We start from the raw sequence: 25,696 nt of genomic DNA, 5'->3' as shown, positions 1-25,696 counted from the left end.
AAATAATATAAAGAACTGAAAATTCTCTCTAGGAGATAAAGGTTGTTTGAACAAAATTCACATTGTTGTTCTGATAATGGATAACTTTTATTTGTGTTTTAGGGCAGGGAAAAGTAAATCCAGGTGCTAAGTCTGTGAACAGAAGAAGAAATCGTAAAATGGTTGAGTCTGACAATGAAAGGTAAACCACCTGGTATAATGTATGCACAACGTCCTCCCTACGCCTTGAACTTCCTTCCTTCTTTCTAGCAAGCAAACTTAATTTCAGCACTTTCATCCATATGACCTTCCTTTTTAAAATTAGATGTTCTGAGCAGAGAAAATGAACTATGTTAACTATGTATTCTGTAAACTTAATCCCATACTTCTCAGCAAATAAAAATAATTTTAATAAAAATAAATAATTAAAGCTATCCATAAATATTAAGTCTCCTTAAGCAATATTGGTTAAGAAAAGTTAATGTTTCCTTTCAAGGAAATAAAGCAATTTCTTTAAGATAAGAAATCCAACCTGTATTAATTATTTTCCAATATATCTTCGTTTTGTTCTTGTGTCACAACTATTTAGGGAAGAGTTTGTAATGTTACCTCTGCTACACTTAAATGCTCCAGGTTGCATCTCTTTAAAGCAGGTCTCTGGAGTGGCTCAGCTGGACTGTGAAGGTGGGGGGAGGGACTGGGAAACCCAGCATGCGGTTCAGGAGGGTTGGTGGTGGGGAGCCCGGTGTGTGGCTCAGGAGGGCTGTGGGAGAGATCAGAGGGGTAATAGGAAACCCAGTGCTCGACCCAGCTGGGCTGCTGAAGGAGCTGGTAAGCTGGGTGGAGTGGCAGGCAGGGGGTGGGGCAGGTGCTTCAGGGGGCTGAAATGACTTCCCCTTGTCTGGCAAAATCCCTCATCCAGGACTGGTAAAGTCCCAAGGGTGCTGGACAAGGGAGGTCCAACCTGTATTGTTCTTCATTTTTTTTAATTTTGTAAATTGATAAACATTAACCAACATGTGTCAATAAATAATTAAGTGCTACTTGAACTACTTGCCTTTGATTATCCCTTTGTGGTGGTCACATATTTTAATTGATAGATACATAGCTGCTTAAAAATAAACTTACACCATATATCTAGAGCAGTGTCTACAATAAAGAATGTAGTTTAATCAGTGATTTCAAGGCTGTGAATTTTACAGTTAAACTTATTTGCAACTTTTTGTGGCCTTTTATGTTTAGTGGTGATGAAGTTCCAGAACCAGTTACGTTGCCAAGTTCAAGACCTCCAAGACGAGCAAAAACAAGTGCACTTGAGAAAACGCGAATGAATCTCTCAAAGCTTCTGAATAAAGAAGCAGATGAATGAAGGTGAAAGACAGAGTGAAGTGTTCTTTATGAAAGCCAGCTCTTCCCAATAAACTTACAAAAATAAGCTTTCTTTTTACTGTCAATTCTATTTTTTTAAATCTTTCTATAATTGTTGTAAAAACACAAAATTCCCAGAAACTTTGCAGTATTTTAAATTGGTGTTAATTTTGATAATCACTTCCTAGTTACATGCATATTTTCAGTTCTAAAACTTGATTTGTGGCTTTTAGTCTTCTTGATTGAGCATTTGAACACAACAGCACTTTCCATGTGAAGATTTAAGTCTTACTAGCAGTATTGAGACTGTTAAATCTGGTTGCTGTTTTTTGTGTTAATTTACAATTAGTAGTGTGTAGCATGGTGTGCATGTCCTTAAAGGCAATACATTTTAATGTACTTTTTTCTCATTATTGGCTTGTCAGAATTGCTAATGTGAGGTGGTGATGGGGACCTGGTTGCTTTGTTTTCTGTTTTAAAGTGTACAAGAGATCTTAAGTGTGGTCAGGAACTGAGCAGCAGTTTGTGTCTACAGGTATATCCAATACTGAAACTGAAAATATGTAATGTTAACTCTAAGAATGAAAGCAACATTTTGACCATGTTTATACTCTTTTGTATAAAATCCAATATTGGTTTCAAAGACGCATCAAAATCATAAATTATTTGTATTGTTTAGCAGCTTGGAGCCCTAACTGTGGATGAAGACATCATTGTGCTAGGTGCTGCGAAAACAGAAAAGAGTATGATAGGAATAAGAGCTAATAGGGAAGGAGTAAAAGGCAGCCAAAATACTTTGAAATCAGGTAATGGCATCCTCTTCAAAGCTATCAGTTGCACCTCTTCAGGTGGTTTTATATGGAAAACTGGTTTATGTGCATAAATGTATGTCTGTGTATTAAAGCAACGTTCATAACTTTTTGAGTAGCTTCTCATTTTAAGAGGTGTGGGTTTTGGGGGTTGTGGGTTTTTTGGGGGGGGATGGGAGATAGGATGGGCTTAGTAGAGTTGCTATTTGTTTTTAAAAAAAATCAGGTAAGTGATCTATTCCAAATAATAGTTCTCCCACTTCTCAGAAAAATACATAGGGGGAGAAGATGGTGAAGCAACTTCTTATATACCTTCCTTGCATCTGTAGGCCTAAATATCCAATGTTGGAACTTGCTTACAGAATACAAAGAATCAATATCACTGCAGATTTGTATAGCTTCCTGGAGTTGTCAGACATGTTTCTTTCTCTAAAAGACTCTGAATCTTGGAGTTAGTGATCCCTGTTGATACTGTGTGAAAGTTTGTAAACCTTTCTTAAATACACTATTTCCTTTTTTTAGAATTTTGAAACCTATTTTTGGATAGGAATTGATGAGTGGATTTCCTCATAGATTTTGTGTTCTGAAGGTTTGCCAAATGGCTTCGTGAACATCCACTTTTGTGCCATAATTTTTTGCAAGTACAGATTGAATCTTTCTAGTCCGGCAACATCTGTGGTCTGGCATGATTTTAGTTAGCTGAATGTTCACTTATTATGTGTGTGACTGAATTTCCCCTGGTCCCATAAAGACGTTTACAGCGACCAGTCCTGGCTGTCAGTGGTTTGTGCTGTTTTGCTCTAATTTACCCCTAAATGTCTTCTCACAGCCCAATAAGAAGTGGAAGTGTTGGTAACACTGCTAGAAAGTATCAACTTCCTGTTATTCGGCCAATTCTCTGGTTTGGCACTGGTCAGGTCCAGAGGATTTTGGACTAGAGAGGTTCAATCTGTATTCCCAGGCAGTATAGAACCTGGTAAGGAAGTACATGGGTGATTGGTAAAACTTAGGCCTTGTCTATGATACCATGGGCAGTTCAAGTAGGTTATGCAATTTCAGCTAAGAGAATAATGTAGAGGAAGTTGATGTACTTAGGTCTGCTTACTGTAGTATCTTCACAATTGTAAGTCAACAGCTGATCTCTCCCGTTGACTCCACCTACTCTTGGTTTGGTGGAGTACCAGAGTCTATGGGAAAGTGCTCAATTTATTGCGTCTATACTAGACTTGATAAATTGAACCCTGGTGGACTGATCACTGCTCATTGATCCAGCAGTTAGTAAAGACTTGCTGTAACTGTTTAAGCAAAGGACAAAATAGTGCTGTTAGGAGAGCAGTATTGTTTGACACTTTCTTCTACCCACCTGGATGACTCTAATTAAGAAACAAGTTTTGGCAGTAAGGTTAAAAATGTACACTGCAGGAATTTTGAAAGTCCTATTTAGGAAAAAATAGGGCAGAAGCTGGATATGGCTCATTTATCTTAATACCTGCTAGTGAATATCGTGATGGTGACAGCTGAAACAATATCGTTGGTTTCAGACTGAAGTAGATATTTAAGATAAAAATCCTGTATCCATGATTTCCTATGACTATATCTGGGAATGAGAGCATAACTTGATAAGCTACAGTTGGTACAAAAGGTTACAATAAGGATGTTAAATTTACTTTAATCAACTAGTCGATTAGTTGATTATCTATGATTAGTGAATAAAAGGGGGAGCAGCAGCAGAGTTAGCTCCCAGCCTGGGAGCTAACCCTGCTGCGGCTCTGCCTTTTAAATGTGTTAAGAGCCTGTTGGCTCTTAACACATTTAAAAGGCTTAAAGCGCAGCAAGAGGGACTCAGTGCAAGCTGGGACAGCTGATTCCCGGCTTGCGCAGGGTCTCCCCCCCTGTGGTTTTTTAAAAGGTTGGTGCGCAGTGTGGGGGGACCCAGCACTAGCCAGGAATCAGCTTTCCTGGCTCACGCCGGGTCCCCCCTGCACTGCACTTATGATTTTTAAGTGTATTAAGAGCATGCAGGCTCTTAATACATTTAAAAAGCAGAGGCTCAATTTCTGAGACTGGCCGGGAGCCAGGAATCAGCTGATTCCCAGCTCCCTTCCAGTCCCTGCAACCTCCCTGCCTCTCCTGCCCTCCAGCGGAGATGATGCTGGGGGGAACCATCTTTTAAGCTGGCTCCCCCAGCACCTAGTCTCCATCTCTCTTCTTCCCCCCCTTCCCCCCACACACATTTGCTGCCTATGATAACAGGCAGTAAGGGGTGGAGGGAGTGACTAGTCGCTTACATCCCTAGTTGCAGCCTTTCTGAATAGGGTTGTTATGGGTACAAACAGGTTGCCATGGGTACATCACCCCACAGTCTGCTCTCTGACCTGGCAGAATCTATTTTTAAGGTCTTTCTTTGTAGTCCGAGCCCTCCACTTTCAAAACAAAATGTTCAAATGTGTTTCTTCTTAGTTTTCCTGCAGGAATTTTCAGTGGTAATCAAGCGAAGAAATAAAAGCCTTGCAAACAAATCAAACTATTTCCCCTACAGACTGCAAAGAGGTTGTTTCTGTTTTTAAATATTTGACTCAACAGAACAATCTATTGCCTTATTAGTTATACTAATGAGAAATTGAGGGATGACTAAAATTTGCACCAGGTATGACTGTGTGTTTCTCGGCTTGTTCAGATCAGCCACTGATGGTTTTGTCATACTGTCAGCCCCTCTGTAAGGGTGGTATTAGTACCCAAAGGCCCAGGAAAGTTAATACTCTTTTTGTTTTGTTTTTGTTTTTTTTAATCTGAGGGGACGAAGTATCTTGAGTGATAACATGGTTGAGATATACAAGTCTCTTTGGATGGAAAATGTCTCTTCTGACTGCTCTGTATTCTGGAAGGATGGGGAAGTTTTTGTAGTATAGGTATACAGCGCTGTAGTGGCAGCTATGTCAGTAGGAGAAGCTCTCCTGCCAACGTAATGCTGCTATTGGTGTAATTTGTTACTCAGAGATGGTTTATTCACACCCCTCATCAACATAAGGTATGCTGACATAAGCTTTAGTGTAGCTATAGGTTTATTCTCCACTGTTTGACACCTTGGTGACTTCAGTAGCTCTGTGAACTTCTAAGGCTGTACACTGCTAAAAAAATTGGCTAAACATAGCAGGTATTGAATTGTAGGTACAACTAAGCCAGCGTGTGCAATAATTTTTGATGGGGAGTTTTAATGGAGGAGGTAAAGGGTCTGGGATGGAAGTTGGGTGCAGAAGGGCACTTGGGGTAGGGATTGGAGTGCGGGGGGGGTCACTAGTTTTGGGAGGGGATATGGATGCAGGAAAGTATTCTGACATGGAGAGGTGCAAGGGTTGGGTTTGATTTGTGACCTGGGGCACTGGTAGAGGATGGGGAGCAGAAGGTTGGGGGGGAAGGAGGTATGCAAGAGGCAAGCTCTGGCCAGAAGGCACTTCCCAGCCAGAAGCCCAGCAGGGCCCTCAAGTAGGCCTTCCATGTCCCTACGTACTGCTCAGAGCAGCAGACTGCAGGAGACTTGTGATTTCTGTGCACCACGTGTCCTTGACAGTTATAGTGCAGGGCAACTCTCATTGGTAAACACATGGCCCCACAGCCAGCCAGCCTTTGAATGGTTTGGGGAGGCGTGGAAGGCAGGGAGGCTGTCACTGCACCTCAGGCTGGATACAGCAGTTTGGCAGATTGGATCCGGCCTGTGCGCTGTAATTTGCCCATCTCTGAATTTAGCCCTGGGAAAGAAGAACTTCATCCTTGTTTTTTTTTTAATAAATCTAGTATATGTATTTTAAGTGACAACCAGGACACTTTGGTCTAAAATTTTTGAATAGATTACCATCAGGACATTTCTTTTAAGCTGTGATAATTTTTGGCTCTTTTTTTCAGGACTGGACAACTCAATGAAGGAATCATTGCTCTGTCCATAGAATAAGTGCATATAGAAAAAGGGAATATCTAATGTAGATTTCTTCTAAGTAACATAACAGCACATTAGTATCAATACACTTTATTAGACATGTCAAGTAACCATAGCTGAGACTATATTGTAGGCTTGATAAAAATGTCTACTAGGTAATGGAAACATTTAAGCAGAGGCATACTGTTGAAGTATAAAATTATAAGATGCAATAAAGCAATTAACTAAATGTGTTTACATCAATTTTAATTGGTGACAGGCAAATTGATAGAAACAAAATAGACCACTTATTAGAAACATCAAAAAAAGTGCGGATACATGTTTGTTGAATGACAATCGTTCAAGAGATTTCACCAGCAAGGGTGGCCCTTCTTTTAGACTACCAGTTTTAAGGAAAACATACTGTGCAATCTGACTGTTCTGTAAATTTTGAACATTTATGAATGAGCTTGTATACATCTTTGCCTTATTGTTTTACTGCTTTGCTTCGAGGTAGCCAGTCTCCACCTGTTACAGAATTTTCTGAATCATTGCCATAAATCTTTACACAGTTAGTGACTCATGTCACAAAATATATTAACTTTTGTGCACAAAAATAAACTGGGACAATTATATAATTAAATTTAAAAACATAGGCCCTCCCCCCCCCCCCCCCCCAATGAAATGCTATTGAAAGGGAAACATCTGATACTTTGTACTGCAAAATTCCATAATGATCAAATGCAAACCTTCATGTAAAAAACATACAAAGTACATCAAAATGAATAATGCTAATGATTTTAATATAAAGCCCAATCACAAGATCATTTCAAGATCAACATAACAAATGCTTATTATTCAGCAGAAGAAAAACAATGTACAAAATAATAGTGCAAGAATAACTGCAATCTATTTGTTCTCAGCAGTTTTGAGATTTTGGTTAAAAACTTTACAGGTGGCAAGAGATACTGCTGTAAAATTCAGATTCCACTCAGTGGGTTGATTAAGGCACTTCTTTACTGACTTCAGAGGTTGAGTTGTTGTGTTCATGTCAAATAAATTCTGCTTCTTGGAGGCCTTCACTTGGATTAGGCTAGGGAGAAAGGAGAGAAAGGTCTTTAGTGTATTTTTTTTTCATAGAAACCAAATGCATCAACAGGGGTGAAGGATGGAGAGGGAGATCTTTTTTTTTTCTTTTACTAGCTCAAGTACACCTGGAGTCATCAACTGGGAGTTGCACACTTCTGGGGCTCTGCACAACATGAAGGAAAACTCAGGCTTTTCCTCACTGTAAGATTAATTCCAATTGAGTTAGGGACAATGCTTGAGTTAAAAGTACTATTAGCACAGACCTTAAAAGCAAGTGGGATGGTGCTTTAAATTAGCAGCTCAAATTAGCACAACTTGGCTACTTCTACAATTGTTAGTTTGTGTTCTGTAGCATTGCCACATTCACCTGAGGTGTTAAACAGTAGCCTGAGTCCCTGCCAGAAAGTTGACTACGTGAAAATAGTCTGCTTATTGCTATGCTACCTGAGGTTGTAGTTACAATAGATATTATGGATGGATATACTAATACGTCCCTAGGTGGTGCTTTTTGGGTGTTTTGAGTCTTACAAAAAGACCATCATCTGGACACTGAAATCAAGCTGCAGCATACAATTTGTTCAATGCAAAAATCTCATCAGTGCAAGATAGTGTGCTTTCAAAGCTCAAAAAGAAGTAGCATGAAATTTTGTCCTGCTTCAGAGAGCTTTGAAATTAGTCTCTCTCAACACATTTTCTTTGTCAAAAGAAAAAGTATAGGATGCAGATGCCTCAGCAACTGTAGAGGTAAGATTTTAAAATGTGCTTAGCCCTGATGTTCACATTGTACAATTTGTTGTCAAGAAGTACAAAAGATTCAATTTCTGGCAAGCCTGTCTCATTGTGAGAGTCCAACTATTTGGTCAATCACTTACCTGTGAGAAGATATCTTAATAAAGGTAAATAAGACCATGAATTCTGCTACTGTGGCTCTTTATGATAATAGTGCTAATTTGATTCCTGAACTACTGAGGTCTGAGATCATTGCCTAGTAGAAAGGCCAAAGGCCAGATGCTGACGCTAAAATCAATTTACTGGAAACAAGCTGTAGATTTAACTCTCATTATTGAAATTTACCCAGGTAGGTGGAGTTTTCATTATCAACTAAAGTCTCCTTGCTATTAAAAAATGGGCTTTAGTCTTTAAAAATATGTTTGCATGCTGATAATTGGGAAAATGACCAATGTGTCACCAATTTATCTGGTCTTATCCAGCTGAGCCATTTTTATTTCTCTAATGGGAAGAATTGTGTGTCTTGTTATATTGACAGACAAATCTTGCTTTTAATTAATAAATATTAATGAAATAAGGAAATTAGCCAAGCATATGCTAACAAGCAATTGTAACTCAGGTGGCCAGAAGACAATATTGGGTGGACCTCCCTGGTCCAACAACATCTGTAACATTCTCTCCTTCTCCCCCCCCCCCCCCATTTTGAAGTAGATCTTTTGAGTGTGTGGCTTTTTTAACCCCTTTCCTCTCCCCCCACCCTCCGTCCCTTCCCCCAAAATCCATATGAATAACAAGCACAGAATATCCTGGATATTGGGGCAGCCAGCTGCACTGAGTGACCCATGTTCAATCTTGTGTTTTGCCTAATTCAAAACAGGGACTTGAACCTTGGTGCATCTAACTATTCCATGCTGTGCTAAATCAGCATTTCCATGAAATGTTTCTGGTCTAACTAAAGAAAAATAATTTCATGGGTAGGAGCCTAGTCATGTAACCTTTTAAAATCTTTGTGTCTTGTGCATGTGTGGTGTGTGGTTTTTTGTTTTTGTTTTTTGTTGCTTAGAGAGAGCAATTAGTTTTCTAAAACCCAGGGAGCTAAGAAGCAGCTGAACCTTGTTATGAATACAGCTCTAAGTAAGGGCATGTCTACACTATGGAGATTAGTCCCCCGGAAGCTGATCGTCTCTCATCCAATTTAGCAGGTCTAGTTTAGACCCCCAAATCAAATGCTGAGGATTCCCCTTCTGTGTGTGCTCCCATTGGCCTCCTGCAGTGTAGACACAGCAGCAGCTCAGCTTAAGGTAAGTCAAATCCTGCTATGCGTTTTGTGTAGCTGGATGTGTACCTTAAGCCAACCTGCTTGGTCTAGTGTAGACTAGGCCTAAGTGATTTTCTTTCTCTGGACCCTCTGATGATAGCTATCATTGCTTTTTAACAGGTATTTAAAGGCAAAGTAGCAAGAATACACACACTATAAATGCTGTTTCTTTTTTCAATGGACATGACTATAAACAAATCTGTACTCAGATTTTTTTTTTTAAACTTATTATACCAGAGCCAGTAGAAAAAGGGCCAGGGATTTATAGATTGCTGTTCTTGCCAGAGCAAGTTCTTCATCATCTAACTCTAGCTCTGCCTCTTACATCAACTGATTTTTCTCAGCTGTCTATGTAGCACCAGATAACTTCTGCATCTGTTGAAGCATACACACTTTATTTTGATGTTTGTTTGAAATATTTTAATCAGGTTTTGTTTTTAAACTGAGATTTGATTGACACAAATTCTTTCCTAAATACCACTCTGATTACAACTAACTTTTAAAAATGTTTTTTCTTCAAGCAAAGCCTAGTCTGTACAGTGCTGCACTCACATTCCAAGAAATAGATGCATAACAGTTTTAGACATTTCTCTTTAGTGGTTCTACATAGGCACCTTTGGCTGAGAAGAGCAGAGCTGCAGACTACACCATGACCCTAACAGTGGGCCTAATTCTTTTAGCCTTTTCCACTGGCATTAGGTCCTGGTCTGTTTGAGAGTGAGGACTCCAAGTTTCCCTGATGCATATACACCTCCGCTCCTATCCCCCCCTCCCCCTAGCTGCTTCAACATACAAATCTTGGCAGTTGAGCATGGATTGGCCAGGGTGACCTCACCAAGTGAATGAGAAATCAGGAATCCTTTCCTTGCTGAGTCCAGTCAGCTTTATTTGCTCTTCTGCTCTATGTGCTGACCATCCCAATGTGCTCTAATGCATAATAAGCAGCAGTCACCCCCAGGAAAAGCTGCTAACTGCAGCATCAGGAATTACACTGTTTCATACTTGGGAGAGGGAGGAGAGTAAGAGGAGTCAGTGCTCAAGTACAGGAGAGCTATATAGATGGCTCTGACATCAACGGAATCCCTGAGATTGGAACATGGAACTTGCCAAGCAATCTGCCAGATCCTGGTTTCATCAACCTCCAAAAATGGATGATTTGAAGGAAGTTCTGCAAGTGAAAACTCAGTTTCCAATTCACTATGGAAGAAAATCCCACATAAGAAAAGATATGGCTCAGTTCAGCAATCTTAGGCAAACAGCATGAAACTGCAATTTCAGTTTGTGGTTTTGTGGTGCTGCCTTGATTCATTGGGTATTGAGTTAACTAAAATAAATTGTGGCCCATCACCACCTTTACTTCAGCTATATTTGAATCCATTAAAGCTCTGTCAAATCAATAGGCCCCAGTACTGTCATTGGATGGAGGTATCAATTCATGCCTTCACTCAGGCTTGTTAGTAACATGGCTTAATGGGTGGTCTGCATGTTTCAAGGGGCAGTATGAATTTATCATTCTTTACTGTAACCTTTCCAATAAGTACATGCAGCATTTTATTAGACAAATTTGAGGATTTAAAAAATACAGGTTGTGGTCTTTGGAACCCTAGATCATAAAAAAGTAACTTTTGATTCTACAGCTACACCGGACTCAACATCTCTTCAAATATGCACAGATTACATGATGCCTGCATCTTGGAATTAGGGCAGAAACATAACACATTTTTAGTGGTGTCTGAAAATGTGTCTGAGCTCCTAAATGCAACAACAACAAAAAATCACAAGTTGCCAAAGGTGTGTCAATGAAATTTGTCAAATTTCTCAATATGGATAAGAGCCCTACCAAATTCATCATCAGTTTTGGCCAATTTCACAATCAGAAGATTTTTAAAGCTAATGATTACAGGTATTTAAAATTTCATCATCCTGTACAGGCCCTGACCACAAATGGAGGTTTAAGTTGAGGGTTCATAAGGCTATTGGAGGGTGCAGGCTAGTGCCATGCTTACTTTTGCACTGCTGTGGTTGGCACCACTACCTTTAGAGGTGGCCAACTAGAAAACTGTATTGCTGTTGGTGGGTGCCTAAGGATGGCATGGCACTGCCACATTTACTTCTGCGTGGCTATCTTCAGAGCTGGTCTGTTGGCCAGCAACTGCCACTCTTCTGCCATCCATTGCCAACCTAATTTCTGCATTGCTGCTGGCAGTGCTGCCTTCCAAGATGGGTGCCTGGCATGCAGCTGCTGCTTTCTGATCATCCAACTCTGAAGGCAGTGCAGAAATAAGGTTAGCAATGCTCTCTCTCTCTCTCTCTCTCTCTCACAGACAGAGAGAGAGAGAGAGACAGTTACGACCCTCCTGAAATACTGTTTGGGTAGAGACCGCCAGTTTGAAAAACTGGTCTCCAAGGAAATCTAGACAGTATAAGGTAAAAGCACACAAAAAAGGACTAGATTTCAGAATCTGTTTTTCACAGCTGTGAATTTGGTAAGACCCTAAATATGTAGCAACATTTTTGATAAACAGGACAGCTCAGGAATTAGTCTATAGGAGACCCAAGAGAACCAGAAGCAAGTAAAGGGCCCTGGAAGTAGATTGCATGTTTCAAGAAATGAGAGAGTAATTGGAGAAACAAGGCAAAATTCAGGAAGCTTTTTAAAAAATACAGGATGCAAAATCAGGCTAGTAAACAGCTAAACAAGAGACAGACCAAGTTAGAAGGTAAGAATGGATGGAGATCATACAGACTAGTGTTATCTTACAAGACTGAAATTAAGGCTGATAGGTGGGAGGAAATGGTGTAAACAGTGGGTGGGGGAAACTAGCTTTGTCTTAAAAAAATAATAATTGAGATTTCGGATAAATGGGGAAGCTGGAAATATAGATTAAGGACATAAGTGATAAGAGTTGTGGTGCATGGGAGGCATGGATCTGTCAGGAAGAGAGAATTACTTATCAGTAACTATTCACTGTGATGGATCAACACTCTGGCTACGTCTGGACTACATCCCTTTTTTGTAAAAGGGATGTAAATTAGATGTATCACAATTGCTAATGAAGTGGAGATTTAAATCTCCCCCACTTCATTAGCATAAAAATGGCTGCCGCTTTTTTTTTGGCACAGAGCTTTGCCGGAAAAAAGCACCAGTCTAGAAGCTGATCTTGCGGAAAATAAAGCTTTTTCCGAAAGATCCCTTATCCCTCTTTGAAATAAGGGATCTTTCGGAAAAGGCTTTATTTTCTGAAAGATCAGCATCTAGACTGGCGCTTTTCTCCGGCAAAGCTCTGTGCTGAAAAAGCGGCAGCCATTTTTATGCTAATGAAGCAAGGGAGATTTAAATCCCTGCTTCATTAGCAATTGTGATACATCTAATTTACATCCCTTTTACAAAAAAGGGATGTAGTCTAAACATAGCCTATCTGTATGGGATGCTAATACACAACAAGCTGGTGCATAGTAGACTTGCAGCCTAGCTTGCTCCATAGTAACTTGACATGTAGACAAGCCCTCACTTAAAGTAATATAGAAGGCTGTATGCACATTGTAAAGATCAATATAAATTTGCCTTTATATAGATTGTTACTAGAACAGGTTTAAGCCTACTGACAAAAGTGAAATAAGAGCATCTATTCAGAGTTTTGATCTGATTTAATTCAGTTTAAAAACTTTTACGTTGAACTGCTACAATTCATAAAGTCTTTTCCTACTGAATAGGTTTCTGGAATCACCTCAAGGCATCTCTGCCTATCACAAACTGCACCAAGGCATTGCGTTCCAAGTGCATGGAACTAAAATAGATTTTGTGGTAAGGCACAGATGTAGCTGATCTCAGCTGGGCAAGTTAGGTAAGTTTCAAGTGTTGAACCTGAAAGAAAAATGGGGGATATTTTTTTATATAAAACTTAGAAGAAACAAACAGGAAAGTAACCTTAAGGCTTCATGAGGAACCAGTTACCTCACACCACAGACATATTTTAAACTTGGTAGATTAGACCAGACATATCATTAGGTTATATAAACCTAAATCTCAAGAACTACTTCAAAGCAGGCTAAGCAGCTTTTAGCTAATTTTTGTGACCAATGCGGTAGTAGTCAGGAGTTCCTTATCAGCTGTGAAAATAAACTGAAATGAAGTGGGGGTTGCTAAGTCTTCTCAGTAGGCACAGAAGTCTTAGAAAAGGGAGCAAAGGGACAGTAGCTCCTTTAGAACTCTAAGGCTATGTGTACACTGCCAGTTTTGCCAGCAGTGAGTATGCAAATGAGGTGCAGCTTAGCATACTGACACCTAATTTGCATAATTTATGCGCACCCTTTTTTTTTTTTTTTTTGCAGAAAAAAGTAGTGCGGACAGGGTTTTTGTGCGTGAAAGCTCCATTTTCCACAAGATCCTTGTGCCTCTGCGGGAGAGACAAAAAAGGATAAATTATGCAAATGATGTGGTAATATGCTAATATGGGCTCATTTGCATAGTCACTGCTGGATGAAGCCTAAAGGTTTCAGAGTAGCTGACTTAGAAGCACAGAAATAAAGTTTTGAATCTATTACAATACATTTGCATAATTAATATTTACTCTGTTTAGTTCTTTACAAACAAATAAGGTATATATTGACTTGCTGGAAATGGCTTAAAAGCTAGCCATGGCTATTCATAAAAGGGTTTCTATGTATTTTGAGTAAAGATTGGAAAGACGATGGTTGTGGGAAGAAAGAAACAGTTCTTAGGCCTTAACAATTGCAGTGGAGAAGCAGAGTTAAAAAGGAAGAGTGTAAAGTTGAAGAATGAATTGGGATGAAAATGTGCTTTGGCTCTGGATTTTCTCCAGACCGTGACCATATACTGAGTGGCTGTGTCTAGACTGGCCAGTTTTTCTGGAAAATCAGCTGCTTTTCCGGAAAACCTTGCCAGCTTGTCTACACTGGCCGCTTGAATTTCTGCAAAAGCACAGACTTCCTACTGTAAGAAATCAGTGCTTTTTGCGGAAATACTATGCTGCTTCGTTTGGGCAAAAGTCACTTTTGCGCAAAAGGGCCAGTGTAGACAGCTGAGATTTGTTTTCTGCAAAAAAGCCCCGATCGCGAAAATGGCGACTGGGGCTTTTTTGCGGAAAAGCGTGTCTAGATTGGCCACGGACACTCTTCCGCAAAAAGTGCTTTTGCGGAAAAGCGTCCGTGCTAATCTAGACGCTCTTTTCTGAAAATGCTTTTAACGGAAAACTTTTCCATTAAAAGCATTTCTGGAAAATCATGCCAGTCTAGACGTAGCCTCTGTGTAAGAAGCTGATATAAAGGCTGAGAAGAGGCTAGGGTTTGATGAGATAAACAGCGTGGTAGGAGAGAAGAGTGAAGGAATTGGGTGGGAAGAAGAGAAGGTGAAATTGGATATAGAGATCATCATACAAAACTGAGATCAGAAAGGGAATAACGGGACTGAAAGCTGTAGAGATCAGTCTGTTAGTCTAAAAAGGAGTATTGTATCTGTCAGGTTATAGTGCAGGAAGTGAGCCAGCAGCAGAGGAGATAAGATAAATTATCAAGTACTAAGAGTGAAGTCAGGAAGAGACCAGTGCTTGCTGAAAATTGGTATGGAGAAAGTGACCAAGCCAATCAGGCAAGAGGTGATGATATAATGAAGAAAAACAGCAAAAGAAAAAACAGATGGAGGTGGTATAGAAACTGAAGTAATCCAGGATAACAACTGATAGACTGAGATTAGAGGAAAATGAACAGGAGGGACTGAAGAGCACATGCAACATAGCACAATATGCACTGTGGCCAATTGAGTAATATTTTAATATTTTTTTTAAATTTTAACCCAAAAAGTTATGTCTATAAGTTGTTGTTGTCTGGGTATTTTTAGAAGTTGTCTACTGACTAGCAATGAAGTGATATTGGTTTCCTTTTGTCACACCACAGTATTCTACTGGTAAACTATTTCCATAAAGGACTACTGTGACCATCTAGTCTACCCTATGGAACACAAACCATAGAACTTCCCCAAAATGGATCATGTTATAACAATGTTAATTGTCTTGTTGCTTCATGTCCTTAATCTAAGCTCCAACTGCACTATTTCAAGACACAAGCTCTGCCTTTATAAAAAAAAAGTCCATGGGGAATTCCGTAGTAGGGTATAGATGTCTTTGGATTTATTTAGTTTGTTCAAATGTTTACCTTTGCTCCTAGAAGTAAGCTTACCCCCCTGCTCTTATTTAGAACTCCTAAAAACATTGTTATAACCAGATAAACATTGTATGCCATTAATGACAATGTATTTCATTGCCAGATTTCTCATATATATACACACCATTATTTCACTACAGTCAGTCATTCTAGATCTCAACAGGTCCAATACTGTAAGATGGTACAGTGTGTGGAAGGCCCTTAGTTCCTACTGAAGGCAAACATGTAACCCCTTATCCTGCAATGCATTATCACACATGCAGACTGGGGCTCCGGGTGATGCTCCACTGAAGTCCATTAAGATTTGAGGGCACTCGGCATCCAGGAAGCAATATTTTATTGAATCAGGACAATTGAAAAGGATAGAGATTCTTTATATTCCACGTAAGCTAAGAAAAAAAGAAAAACATCTAGAGGAAAAGGCTTACCATATCAAACTATAATACAGTTTGGACCTTCCCGTCCAGTATCCTCAGAACCTGACCAGTCCTGAAGAAGGGGTTTTGCTGGACTAGGAGAAGTCCCTCCCATCCTGGCCCATGCTAAACTGCTACCGTCTCCCATTTCCCCTCCCCCTCTGCCACCTGCCCAGATGTCACTCCCTGGGCCAGAGCTCCTCAGCTCCTGCTGACCCCACTGCTGCTGGGGCCAGAGCTCCCTGACTGCCTCCAGAACTGGAAATGCATGGCTGGGGCTTCCCCGCTGCACAGCCAGGATGGGAGCTGCATGGCTGACCTGTTACTGCCCAGCTGCTGGGTCCAGATGATCCTGCTGCACAGCCCTCCACCACTTCCAACATGGGGCTCCCAGATGAGTTGCCAGCCCTCCCCTGTGATGCTCCTGCCCCGTGGCCAGACCTCCCCTATACCTGGACTCTGTGGTCCTAGCAGACCATGGATGTTGGTGGACCAGAGAGTCCCAGTTAAGAGAGGTTACAACCTGTATTTCAAAATTTTGCCACTGTTTTAAGTGCATGAAATCATAGTCAAGTTATACAGTTTTTAAGTAGATGAATGAAAAAAAATCACATAGAAATCAAATAATGTAAGAAAACAACAAAATCTTCACCTTTGGCACTGATTCATATACACTCGCGTAATGTTGCCACATGAATGTTGCAAACATTGTTAAAAAGCTTTCATTAGAATGTTTAAAATATAAAATATGTCAAAGTTTAACTCTAGATTAGAGGCTCTCATACCCCTCCCAACCACCCCAAACAACATATCTCATCTTAGTGGCCTTTTCCCCCTTGCATTTCTTTTTCAGGAGATGTCAGGTAAATTACTTAAATCAAAATGTAAATCAAATAGCATTAAAAGGAACACTCCTCTTTCCATCTGAGTGGTGCTGTGACTCAGTGCATCAGGTCACAACTTTGTACTCAAATTTGTTCAGGGTGCCCCGCCATCATGCAAGCAGGGAAGGGCTCCATTGTTACAACTCCCAGTTTTGAAAGGAGTTAAAGGGTTGGGGAGGGAAGCTAGTACTCCCCTCACTGTGTCCTTATCAAGTTCAGATTCTCAATAGTGATGGTCTATAACCCTTCCCCCCCCCCATTTAAAAGTTGGAGCAATGGCCCTTGGGAGCCTCCTCCATGGTAACAATTGCCAACCTTCCCCCCCACTTTTAGGCAGCTTGATATGCTTCCACCCATCTCCTGGGTTTGTCTCTCTTAGTTGAAAACACTTTGGTTGTGTCTACACTGGCAAGATTTTGCACAAATACTTTTAGCGGAAGAGTTTTTCCATTAAAAGTATTTGTGCAAGAGAGCATCTACACTGGCATGTGCTTTTGCGCAAAAGCATCTGTGCCAGTGTAGATGCTCTCTTGCGCAAGAAAGCTCTGATGGCCATTTTAGCCGTCGGGCTTTCTTGTGTAAGAAATTAATGTTGCCTGTCTACACTGGCCTCTTGCGCAAGAATACTTGCGTAAGAGGGCTTATCCCTGAGCGGGAGCATCAGAAGCAGGAGCAATTTTGTACATTACAACGTCAGTGTTCTTGCACAAATACTCGCGGCCAGTGTAGACAGGTGGCAAGATTTTGCCAATGTAGACACAGCCAGTCTAGACCAGTGTTTCTCAACCTTTTTTTAATAAAGTACCTACAGTTTTCAGACGCACAATTTTTTTCTACCATTGCAACACACTTGTTTAAACAACTTACTGTAGCTGGGCAGGCAATGAAATTTTTGGGTGTAAAAAGTATAAAAATAAAATGCTGTGAAACAAAAAAAAAATTGTTTTCTTCACATTTCAGTTGTGTTGACATCCCCCCCCCCCACCCTGACTCCTCTCAAGTACTCATACTACTGGTTGAGAAACACTGGTCTAGATGATATTTTTACAGGCAAGGATGCTAGGATTTCTTCCAATAGTGATAGGTTGTCACATGGCAGTGTTAACTGATTTTTTGAAATGCACCATTCCCCTACTCTCCCCCCGTTTTGTGTGAGAAAATGAAGATCAGGTTTGAAAACTTTTTAAAGAATACACACTGCAACAGATTACTTGAGTGGTGGTAGCTCAGGAAATATTGTTTTCTGTGGTCTGTCATTTAATTTGACCTAAAATATGTACATTCAGTATGTAGCTAAAACTTAAACAAAATCTAGTAGCACTTTAAAGACTACCAAAACACGTAGATGGTATCATGAGCTTTTGTGGGCACAACCCACTTCGGATGACAGGAGTATTAGAAGTTCAGATCCAAGAATAAATAACAGAAGAGGGAAGGAGGGGAAAAAAAAAGAGAAAGGGGGGGAGGGGAAAAAATAGAGAGAGTGAGTAGATGGTTCAAATAGTTAGAAGAGGCTGATAAGAACAATTAGCATCTCCACTGTTTGGTTGGTTAAGTCATTAGGATGTGGAAGGTAGTGTGGGAGCCAGTCTATGTCCCTATTCATACCATTTGCATACAAATTAAACTTGTGAATGGAGTTAAGTTCCAACCCTTTTCTGTGTATTTGGCTTGTGGAATTGGCCTTAAGTGGGTTGTGCCCACAAAAGCTCATGATACTATCTACATGTTTTGTTAGCCTTTAAGGTGCTACTAGACTATTCATTGTGTTTTAAGTTTTTCCTGTTACAGACTCACTCAGCTACCCCCCTGAAGTCTATGTAGCTAAGTTAGTCATGTCTCCATGTGACTCACAGGTTAACTTCTCACCAAATGGTGGCTTAAAAGTGTTTAGAAGCCAATGTTCTACCCCAAGATTTAAAGCACAACTTTAGCAAAGCATAGCCCATACTTAATCCAGTAGATTGTGCCTCTCAGGTAAGTTCTCGAGCCTCTCTCTCTCTCTTAGTTGGAGAAGCCCCACTTTTTGTTCATCTTAAAATATGAAAGTAGTTTATAAATTTTACCTTCTTTATATTATTGAGCTAACTGCAAAGAGTTGACAACTTGTGTAAGAGGGGCTGTGGGTTCATAGGTGTCCAGTGGTTTAGGTGGGGGAAGGCTTTGCCTTCCCAACCTCCAAACTGTCTCCGCCCACACACTGTCCCCAGAACACTTGCTGTGGGTGTTCCAGGGGCAGAGTGTTGCTGCTCCAAGTTCCTGCCCTCCCTGTGCTCTGGATGAGGGAGGCTGGAACAGCACAGCATCCTCCCCTCCCTCAGTGCTCCGGGACCCACGTAGCACAACTTTCTCCTCTCCCTAGTGCTCTGGGGAGACTGGAAAGTCATGCTGTGCATACACACTCCTTTCACCTCTGCTGCTCTGGGGAGGTAGGGCATGCACCCCATGCCTCTCTTCCCCTTCCCAGTGCTCCAGGGAGGCTGGGGCATGCTCAGTGCACTGCCCTACCTCCTCCCCTCCCAGCACTCTGCCCTGACTCCTCCCCTCCTTGTGGGGGGCAGGGCCTCAGCAGAGGGGGCAGAGCTGAAGGTGGGGCTGCTGTCCTGCCTCCCCAGCCACACCAACCACTAATGTTGTGGTCCAAACATATGAAATATAGGTCAGCAACCCCAGAGCGAGGATTTATTTCTATTCCTTCTGCAGTTTTACATAACTTTTAGGATGTCCATTTAACAATTTGTTCCTCAGCTACCCGGTCTAGAAAATAATATCTAAAAGAATTAGTTTTGATGCTATATACGCATGCTGAGTACATTTTATCAGCTCTTTCTTTTTGATTTTGATATGTAGTCAATTTCTTTTATCACCATGGTTCTTGATCAGCTAAGACAGACTCATGTTAAGGTTTTTAACAAAAATAATTAATTTTTATAGAACTTCAGAATTATGAACTGCAGTTATGAACTGAGCAGTCAGCTATATATCTCATCTAGAATTGGAAGAAGTGCACAATCAAGCAGCAGCAGAGATTATTTTTTTAAAGTACACGAAATTACTGCACTGTGGTAAACTTTCAAAAGAACAGTCAATGATTTGTTCACAGTTACTGACACCTCGGGAATGAAGTTCTAGTGTATATTCTTTCTTACTAGTTCTCCCTTATAAAGTGTCTCATATATACCAGGTTAGAACTTTTTATGTTCCTGAATTTGGTAGATGATTATTTATCAACCTTTTTAAAATCAGTCATTTATATGGATCAAGAGCCAACAAAACTCTGGCTGAGTTTAAAATAATGTAGAATGAGACAAGATAAAGGAATAATATCAAAAGCTTTTGAAATAAAGTGAAAAGTTTAAATAAGCATGAGTTGAGCTATTTTTTACATATTTTTATATCTAATGCCGCAGATCTGAAAACTCTTATGCACATGCTTCAAATTACTGTTGTGAATAGAGATGCTTTTCTGAATTAGGGCCTAGAACTGTGGAATTTTCTCACGATCTCTTGTCTCCACAGCTATGTTTAGAAAACAGAACGCAGGACTCTATAGTAATAGAAATTGAACAGCACAACAAGAAAATTTGTCTCTTCCTTCGTTGCAGTTTGTCAATGGAAATTCTAGTTTCAACAGTTTCCTTGTATTTCATTGTAGTTCAACTTCTGTATATACAACCTTACATCATGTTTGGTTAAAAAAACCAATACTTAGCATCATTTAATTTCTTAGAAAGTAATATTTTACATAGATCTGCACACAAAGTTTAATGCAACTCCAATAAATGGATTTGGGATAATTCTCAAAAGCCCAATTTAGCAAATCACTTAAACCCATAAATGATCTTGTTGATGTCAATTGAATTATTCACATAGTTATAGTTAAACATATGCTTAAATGCTTTGCTGAATTGGAGCATAGGTGATTTTAAATAAATTTATTCTCTGGATCACCATCTATAAACATTATCAGTTCATTAGTGGATCCTGAAAAACTTAACGGTAATTCCGCCAAAACTGTAACTGGAGAAAAGATGAGTGTGAATCTGTCCATATTACCATATTTGGAAATCAAATATTAGAATACCAGTTCAATAAAAAGATATTGAGACAATCCTAAAACTGAAATAAAAATAAGATTTAAATGATCAATGAATTTTGTTAGTATAAATTATATACAAAGGATGAAAAAACATGACACCAAGATATGAAGACATTCTAGCAGAAAAAAGAGGAAGTATTTAGAGTTAAGTCTTTTTGTTCACTTTAATATAACTCTTGTAGTAAAGATAAGCCAAATGTAATATGGTGCCCAGCAATGTTTCCTGTAAGCTGTGTGCTTGTGCAGCCACTCAGGAGAAATTCAAATGCCACCCAGCTGATTAGCAGTTAGGTTTTTTGTTTCTACCGGTGGTGCTCATTTGCACATGCCTGGGTGCACATAAAATGTGTTCTGCACATGGATGGAAAAAAAATCCCCACACTGATGGAAAAGATTAGAGGGAACATTGGTGTCCATGCCAGTGACAACCCATGGCTCTCTCCAGTGAGAGAATAAGCAACAGACAGCTATGATGCTGTAACAGTTCAAGAAATTTAACCCATAGGTGTGCAAATGCGTGCACACGATTTATTACATGTATATTTCTGCTGCTAGCAAAAGAAGGTAAGCTAAAATGTTGCTCTTGATATTTTCCTTTTAAGACACATGCACTTAATTGAAATTAATTAATTAGTGTTAAAATAAATTTGTATACAACTTATATTGTTTTGTCTCTGATTCTGTTTAATGATAAAATGGCTCCTTGACTCATAATGGTTTGGTGCCAATGACTTAGGTAATTGTAGTTTATGAAATGAGCTGCACATGCTTGTGTGATGTCTCACAGGTATAAATATCCTGAGGCCAAATACTTTCATTAGCATTCCTCTGATGAGATTCCAGAGGAAATTCTTACAAGAGAAAAATGTAATTTCCATTTCAACAGATTATTTTGCACTTAATGTGACCTCGCATACTAGAAGCATATGTTTCACTTGTTCCACACCTAGAGCATAGAATAAGTCTCTACATGTGTTAAAAAGATGGATGGATTTTCTTTTATCTGTCATTAACTTTTTGGAGCAGGGATTATGTCTTCCAATGTGCATGTAAAATGCCTAGCACAGGGGTGGCCAACCAGTTAGAGACAAAGAGCCAAAATAGCTGTGGATAGAGTGCAAAGAGCCACATATTATATATTTATTCTTAGACAAGATAGAGTACACAAAATGTAGTGATAAAAACAACATTACAGGTCATTTCAGACAAAAAACTAATAAAGTCTAATTGCTTCAGCCTGGCAAACAATACCCTCTGAATTTTCTTTAAAGAAACACAGTGTAAACTAGGTACATGCTGATTCTTTTTTTGCCCTGTAATTTAAATGACACCTATATTGGCTGCCTTATTCTGCATCCATGAAGACTTTGAGTTTAAAGTGCTGCAGCCTCCCTACACTCTAACCCAATCACCCCCTACGTCCCCAATGCCAGGCACCCTCAACGCCCCTGCTCTAACCTAATTCTCTCCCCCCCCCCCCAGCTCTAACCTAATGCCTGGGTCCTGGAGCTGCTGCTGCCACCACCACGCACTTCTCCCTCCTTGCACTGGAACGCATGCTCAGAGTGGCTGGCTATGAGTTCAGGCGCATTGCTCAGAACCAGCAGGAGCCACATTTCTTTAATCAAAGAGCCGCATGTAGCTCAAGAGCCACGGGTTGGCCACCCTGGGCCTAGTACAATGGCATCTGGATCTTAACTAGGGATGTAAGGGAGTAGTCAAGTACTTGACTAACTGATAACCCCAGGGTCTGGCCCGAGGCTCTAAGCGGCACTGCTGCTTTGAAGTACCCGCTGCTCTCCCTCCGCCTTGCTGCCTCTTTCTGATAGAGCCAGCAAGATGTGTGTGTGGAGGGGAGGCAGGAGGGAAACGACTAGTCGGCTAGCCTGTCAACTATGCAATAAGCATTTGCTTATCGGATAGTCGACTAGTCCTTCACATGCCTGCCTGTGACAGGCCCAAGGTCACTGCGGGCAGGGGTTGTTGCTGGAGCAGCCTCTGTTCACAGCCAGCCCGAGCTGCTGCTAGCAGGGGCTGCTGCCTGCCCACCTGCCTCTTACTACAATCATGCTGCAGAGCCATAACAGAGCCACAGTTCTTGGACATGAGGCTTCCTCCCTTATCCACTACATGATTAACTAATTACTTGCTTCTTAACATCCATAATGTTAACTGAATCATAGTACCAAAATAAAAATAGACTCCAAATTAACTTTTAAAACCCAAGGATCTTTCTGGAATGAAAAGGGAATTTTGGAAAAAATTGGCTGTTGTCATCCTGATATGTTAATGCAGACATTGTTTTAAATTACAAGTGATTGTACAAAGCAAGAGATGGAAACCAATTACACTCTTGGAACAATATGGTCCAATTTTCAAATGTAGGCTCTGTAAGCAATATGTCCAAATCCTGTAGTTGTATTTTCAAGTCAGTATTTAGCACTGTAAATTCTGATTTTGTCAAAGTGCTGAGCTGAATGAACCCAAATAAGGTTCCTGACTTTTGAAAACAGGGCTCATAACTTTGAAAATAAATAAATAAAATTACTTCTAATTTTACACATTGCTAGTAAAATCTTTTCAAATACACATAATGGGAGTTGTTCCAAAATCTTCAAGCCCCCATCTACTCTCTTAGTAGCTAAAGAGTAAGGCAGAAATGAAAAAGTGCATAATTCCCTATGTTGTAAATAATCAGAACTGATCTTACTTTTAAGAATTCTTTCAGTACCTCCTTACTGGAAATCTTTAGACTAGTGTTTCTCAAAGTGGGCCACGGGCCTGCTTTGCGAAAGCCGCTAGCAGGCCTATGCCACTTTGTTTACCTAAAGGGTCCATAACCACAGAGCCTCGCAGTTCCCATTGGCTCTGGTTCACCATTTCCAGCCAAGGGGAGCTTCCCATGTCTCCCATTGGCTGAAAACAGCAAACTGGAGGCAATGGAGATGTGAGGCTCCACGTCTATGGATTTTTTAGGTAAACAAAATGGGTGGATCTGCTAGCAGCTTTCCCAAAGCCGGCTTGGTGCCCACTTTGAGAAACACTGCTTTAGATCATTCGTCATATGGTGAAGATCTCACATGGTATCTTCTCACTATTATGTCACATTGTACCATAGGATGACCATTTATTCTATTTAAGCTTAGCCATCTTCAAAGCCTGTATCTGGAAACTTTAGCTAGCTGCAAGCCTCTAGGTGAGGTCTATGACATACTGATGGGAAATGTATGCACCTTTCTAACCAGAACTATAAACCCTTAACTAAAAATCTATTTATTCAATATCCATCATGCATGTAGACAAGTCCAATTCAATACTGCCAAATGAAAGTGTCCTTTCAAAAAAAAAAAAAATTAGGAACAGAGATTCACAGTACATTGGAACCAAGCCCTCAACATGTCCAAATGCATCACTGCAGCAGTCATTTCACAAGCAAATCAAAGTGCCAAACGTATCATGAGGTTCAAAATATCTTCTATTTGCCACATTTTGAACAAAATGTGGCATGAAAGCACAATCAGTCCTCTTCTGCAGCCAGACTGAGAACTAATCACAGTGATGCTTTCTTTTGAAAAAGTGTCTTGAGCTGTAAGAATGCAATAATATCCACCTGTGTATGTTTATGTAACAAAAAATGGACCCACAATTCTTCAATATCAACATCTTGCCCTTCCTCTCAGCTCTTGCAGATACAGGACATCAGAAAGTTCCTTCAAGAATACTCAAAGTACTTCCCCCTCTTTTCCTCAGTCTGATAGAGAGGTTAATAAACATGAGGAAAAACTTGAACATGTTGACAAAAATATCTACTTATCTATTTAAAAGCATTAAATGTACAGAAAATCTTAACACAGTGATGTAGGTCTTGATACCAATGTAACACATACATGCAATCAAAAAATATACATATACATAATGATGCTTCCATACACATAAACCTTTCAGATACAGGAAATGTGCCAGCAAACAGGTATGCGTGGAAAGTTAGAATGTGATCTTGCAGCTGCATTCACTGGGGGAATAGGGAGGCAGGTTCTATACCAGCTAAAAAATCCACCAGCATGTATGCAGTTGTAGAATCAGACACCTGGACACCAGCCTGAGGCTAAATTTTGCTCTGAGATTAAGGCTTTTTTGACATCTTTCTATGGATACCAACAGCTATGGGACACTATGAACAACAGAAAAAAATTAAAGTAAAAAAAGTCTAAAGTGAAATAATGCAACAATAGTGAGAGACATCAAATTAAAAAAGAGGAAAGTTATCAGCAAATATTAGTGTTAAGCATAGCTAACATGAGCACATACAGGAGTAAGTTATTTGTAGACTTTTGAAATTAGAAAAAAAGTTAACTCAAACTAGTATAATTTGAATTTTAACTTTTGTATTTACATCAAGAGCGTATTTAAAATAGTAATTTTTCTTTTGATTGAACTTTCAAAATTAATGCACTTAGAACACACACTCGTTAGTAAAGGTTCATGGACATCAATAAAAGTTTCACAATTGAACCCTGTATTTTGAAACTATATTATGGCCAGGATGATGTCAAACCTGTGCAAAATGCCCTATAAATGTCTTACTGTTCTTTCTTATGTACAGATTGCATTTCAGAATACCAATAAAACATTTCAGGGCAAATGCATTTCAATCTGATTATAGTGTGGCTCACTTAATTAGTTTCATCCCACATCTCGTTTTGACCATTAAGGGCCCACTACAAAATTTATGAAAGTCAACAGAAATCTTATTGATTTCAATCAGGAGCTACCACGGACATTCTAGTAAATAATTGTCCAGAAATGCACAGTATTATCTATCATATCTTAATGTTTAATTATGGATCTTATTATAGAGTTGGATTTAAAACAATGTCAATGAGAATTTTTGTTTAGCCATGCTGTAACTTTATAG

General features: G+C 39.8%; 2 protein-coding genes across 12 annotated transcripts in view; one reads left to right on the top strand and one right to left on the bottom strand.

Moving 5' to 3' along the window:
• Window positions 1-2,268, top strand: part of NCAPG (non-SMC condensin I complex subunit G) — a 41,957-nt gene extending 39,689 nt beyond the window's left edge. For 2 of the 4 annotated variants that reach the window (XM_006136992.4, XM_025178394.2), the window contains 2 exons: window positions 103-181; window positions 1,222-2,268. In XM_006136992.4, the coding sequence (XP_006137054.1) occupies window positions 103-181; window positions 1,222-1,348 (206 nt within the window). In that variant the 3' untranslated portion in view covers window positions 1,349-2,268. The remainder of the gene's footprint in view (window positions 1-102; window positions 182-1,221) is intronic. The other 2 variants (XM_025178392.2, XM_025178393.2) reach the window with 2 other exon arrangements.
• A 4,473-nt stretch (window positions 2,269-6,741) lies between these two features.
• LCORL (ligand dependent nuclear receptor corepressor like) overlaps window positions 6,742-25,696 on the bottom strand; it is a 164,720-nt gene continuing 145,765 nt past the window's right edge. For 5 of the 8 annotated variants that reach the window (XM_075930672.1, XM_075930675.1, XM_006136994.4 and 2 more), the window contains 2 exons: window positions 15,507-15,771; window positions 7,022-7,159 (listed from right to left, as the gene is read on the bottom strand). In XM_075930672.1, the coding sequence (XP_075786787.1) occupies window positions 15,719-15,771 (53 nt within the window). In that variant the 3' untranslated portion in view covers window positions 7,022-7,159; window positions 15,507-15,718. Of the gene's footprint in view, window positions 7,160-15,506; window positions 24,953-25,696 lie in introns of all 8 variants that reach the window. The other 3 variants (XM_075930673.1, XM_075930677.1, XM_006136998.4) reach the window with 3 other exon arrangements.

The sequence above is a fragment of the Pelodiscus sinensis genome, chromosome 5, assembly GCF_049634645.1.
Source record: "Pelodiscus sinensis isolate JC-2024 chromosome 5, ASM4963464v1, whole genome shotgun sequence".
Lineage (NCBI taxonomy): Eukaryota > Metazoa > Chordata > Testudines > Trionychidae > Pelodiscus > Pelodiscus sinensis.
Note: the sequence above shows the minus strand (reverse complement) of the source record. Positions and strands in the feature narration are given on the sequence as shown.